Below are 4,167 nucleotides of genomic sequence, written 5' to 3'. Positions count from 1 at the left end.
AATAATAATAATAATAATAAAATTAAAATTGAGAATCATCCACCAATTGCACAACGCAAATTCATCTTGCTGGACAAATTGTTAACTTTATTTCAACCAGTAATGTGAATCCCATATATGTTTGTGCTTGTCGGTGTTAGACTAAGAAAATGAGAGAGAGAGAGAGAGAGAGATGACACCGACTTTATATGACAATCAAGGAAATTTTGTGAACTCAAAAACTTTGAAGACAATATCGATCCCAGTGGGGATCTGCCAGACAAAGAGTAGGACGTTGAGTGTATTCAAGGCAATATGAAGATTCCTAGCAGTTTCACTCCCTTTCTGCATGGAAGGTACAAGAGCTGCTGCTGCTGCCCATAATACTGTAATTGCTGTTCCATAAAAACATTCCAATAATTTATATGAGAAGAGAGAATTTAAAACCTTGGCTTCTGGCTTCTAACAACTTGAATTTGAAAACTCATGCTGCAAATATACAATGATCTCCTCGGGTCTATTGTAACACAAGGAATGGAGAAAAAGATCTTTCTTTTTCTCTTGTTTAGTAGGTAAGCGGTTGAAGGAGAGTTTTGAACCAAAGTTTGTGGTACTAACACTCGCAAACTTTACCAACTTAATGGGCTGACAGCTTCGAAATGTTTGGTGGTGAAACCAGTAAGTCTGCGTTAATGAGATAAGTAACTTGGGTTAAGGTCAGTTTTGAATCTAGCTATGTTGTTTCAATACCCACAAGTTCTACCAAATTAGAAAGCTATCTCCTTCAAAAGCCAAAGAGATTCTAAACCTAACAAAAAATAAGTTAAAATTCACAGATGGTCATATGAATATATGGGATCGAATTAAAGACACCCAATCTATAAAACACCTCGACATACATTGTGAAGCTGCCCCTTACCTGCTCCTGCAAATAAATGGGGTCCTGGGAATAGCTTGCCAGTCCGAAACCATGTGTTGACTCCTCCACCAACTGCTTCGAATACTCCAAATCCCAACAGTATCGAACCAGCATTGAAATGTCGATCCCTGTATGACCCTTTCAGCAACTCCTTCCTTTCCTGTACTTTTAAAACTAATGGCTCAGATGCTATTCAAGTCAGCATACATATATATATATATATATATATATATCACATAGATCACCATCAATGGTGTCTCAACCTGCCAAGCTACTTTAATATAGTATTCAAGTTATTCAAAGTTTCCCTACTTTTAATACAGAGACCCATTCCTCTTCTAAGTCTTGCACAAAATAGATTTTTAGCCTCAGAAACTTGGGATCATCGTGATATTAGGATCCTAAGAGACCCACAATCAAATCTACCCGATAGGAAGATTGCAAATTTGCAGCAACATTGTAGGTAGCAAAATGGTCTATGAAATAGGATGTCTGTGAATTCACATAAATGGCTATGACGTTTACAGTAGCGATATGGGATTCACCATTCTAACATGTCCCACCAAAAAATAGGAAAAAATTCAACTGTTACAATCCCACAATTGTGTCCCATGTAGGGGGACATATTGAGGTGGTGGATCTCACATTTTCCCTTTTCTTGTACACAAACTCAGCAAAAATCCCAGAAAATTTGAAGCTAAAATCACGACTCCTTTTTTTTTGGAGATGAAGACAGTTTTTTGGATAACGCTAGCCTGAATCCTTGAGGCTCTCCATCAAACATATGGTTGAGGTGCTAGGAATTCCCAATAAAAATCCCTAGAAAAACTGTACTAATCCCTACAAGTCCAGTGCCGATATCTAGGAAATCCGTATTCTTTTCCTCTTATCGCAATTGTCTATTTGATTAAGAGCCTCAAACTAGAAAAGTCCAAGATTTTTATATCTTATACATTACAACATGTGGGAGCAATGAAAACTCGCAATCGAGTCTGAGTGCTTATACAGGCAAGCACATTGCTCTCGGTTTGGATTCAGGCTCTCAAGACTAAGGCCTTGCCATTGACCCCAATGCCAAGAGGGAGACTAATGGAGGGGACAAGTTCATCCCAAGAAATTACCAAGAGATTCTCCATAGGTGATGACATCATTATCTTGATGTGGGGTGGTTGAATTCCCAATCACAAGCACTGATGTGCTGACAAACAACAAATCTTGACATTGAATGGTTGACCCGGGTAATTAACTTTCCTATTGTTAAGAAAATAGGTGCAATCAAAACAAGAAAACGAATCGAAAAACAATCACAAGACAAGGTGCAATCACACAAAGAAACACAGATTTTACGTGGTTCCCTCAAGATTGAGGTTCGTCCACGGATCACACTAATTCCACTAAGAAGAGAAAACTCGCAATTACAGATTACACCATTTCACCAAAAACGAGAAATATAAATACCTCGGGAAACCTAACTAGGGTTTTACATAATATTAGTGAAATTACTCATCGGCTCAACCGGCGTGGCTTGAGTTACAGTACCTCCTTGTTGACTAGTACTATCAGGCTCTACAACACCCATGATAAGTGATCAGGCGTATTGACGAGCAGTCATGTCTCTCTTTGGCATTGGGTGGTTGTTCTCGGTATAATTTTGGCGCATTGGGGGTGGACATGTGTCAATGTTCCCGAATGTGATATCTACTGAAATGTTGTGATAAATTTAGGTATTTTGAACGTTATAAAGAGAACTAAGGTAAAGCAACACAAATTTCTCTTATACAAATGAGACAGGACCAATATTTTGTACCGAAACAGGAATCGGTGTAGAATTTCCCCAAAACAGAAATTGAACAAAATTAAAGAAAAAAACTCATGGTATACCTCAGTGAGCTGCTGAATCTTGGTCTCTATGGGTGACACCGATGTGGAGGCTTCCGCTGATGGAGCACCTTCTAGTGCAGGGACGGCAGTCTTCACTTGCTTCTTGAGCTCATTAACTTCATTCTGGATGGTCCGGATACGTCGCCATTGCCAACCCAGATAACCAGCCCACAATGTATAAAAGAAGAGACTACCCAGTACGATGGGATGGATGAGTGCAAAAGTCCTACCCTCCAACAACCCAAATTCCCCATCAACAGCAAGCGCATCCTGTTGAACTCAAATTACCCCCAAAAAATAAATAAAAGAATCAAACCAACAGAAGCAAAAAAAAAAGTGAAATTGTTGAGAGAATGAGATATATATATATATATATATAAATAATACTTGCCTGTAGGTCTAACAAGAAGGGCAATGTGAATACTGTGAGGGGAAGAGAATGTGATTTCAGTTGATGAATAGTTTGTTGGAATAGTTTTGGTGAAGTGTTGGAGTGTTGTTTGGGAAGATGATGAGTTCTGTTGGGTTTGGAGAGATTGGGAATTTCTGAAACAATTTTATGAGATTTATTTGGGAGAGCGTGGAGGTTGAAAAGGCCGAGTGTGTTTGCCATGTTCTCCTCTGCTGCTTTGGCAATTGGCAGACAGAGAGAGGAAGATATTTTTATCAGAGTCAAATGAAAAAGATAAGAGGAGCTGATATCTTAATGACAGGATTGGTCGGCACTCACCGCTTTTGCTTGCGTGGGTGTACCTTCTTTTTAATGCGTTTTGTTATCGTGTGCCCTAATAGCACATGTTAAAGTGCAATAAATACACCTTGGGCTTAAGCACATTTGATCACAAAAAAAAAAAAAAAAAAAAAATTAAGGGGCATTTTTAGTACAAAATCTAATTTTCAAAATGTATTTAGTACATTTAATGTGCCCTTAACAACACCCGATCGAGATGGGTAGATAATTATTCCATTTGTTTCTCCTAGGAAGCCTTTTTCAAATTTTTTCATTAATGATTTGCCATGACCGTCCTCTTCTCTAAGAAATTAAAAAGTACCACCGATTCTCAAATTACTAATGTGGAGCTGCACACATATCCATAGATGCTTTTCACTTGGATCTCGATGACAAGCATCTATGATTTGGTACATACATTCACATCCGCGATGTGAGAATTTATGAACACCAATCAATCTCTTGCTAAAAACTCTTTAAAAGCTTATCTTATTGGGTAAATTTTTTTTTACCGTAGTTCTCCATTTCAAGATAATTGTCTGTTTCAGCCATGAAGCTCCAAAAACAAGATATGAATTTTGAGAAAGTTGAAGATAATTGCCCTCTTTGAGTAAAAAAAATTTGGAAAGCTAATGTTGAAAAATATGAATTTGAATTG

General features: G+C 37.9%; 1 protein-coding gene across 1 annotated transcript; it reads right to left on the bottom strand.

Moving 5' to 3' along the window:
- LOC147393898 (plant/protein) lies at positions 1 to 3,509 on the bottom strand. The gene is made up of 4 exons (XM_086456858.1): positions 3,171 to 3,509; positions 2,780 to 3,049; positions 899 to 1,058; positions 1 to 374 (listed from the first exon to the last, which is right to left on the bottom strand). Exons 1-4 carry the CDS (start codon positions 3,390 to 3,392, stop codon positions 196 to 198), a joined length of 831 nt encoding a protein of 276 aa, XP_086312984.1. The 5' UTR covers positions 3,393 to 3,509; the 3' UTR covers positions 1 to 195.
- Positions 3,510 to 4,167: the final 658 nt, after the last annotated feature.

This window comes from Akebia trifoliata, chromosome 10 (assembly GCF_017979445.1).
Source record: "Akebia trifoliata isolate Shusen 1 chromosome 10, ASM1797944v1, whole genome shotgun sequence".
NCBI classification, from domain to species: Eukaryota; Viridiplantae; Streptophyta; class Magnoliopsida; order Ranunculales; family Lardizabalaceae; genus Akebia; species Akebia trifoliata.
This window is presented reverse-complemented; position numbering and strand designations above follow the sequence as displayed.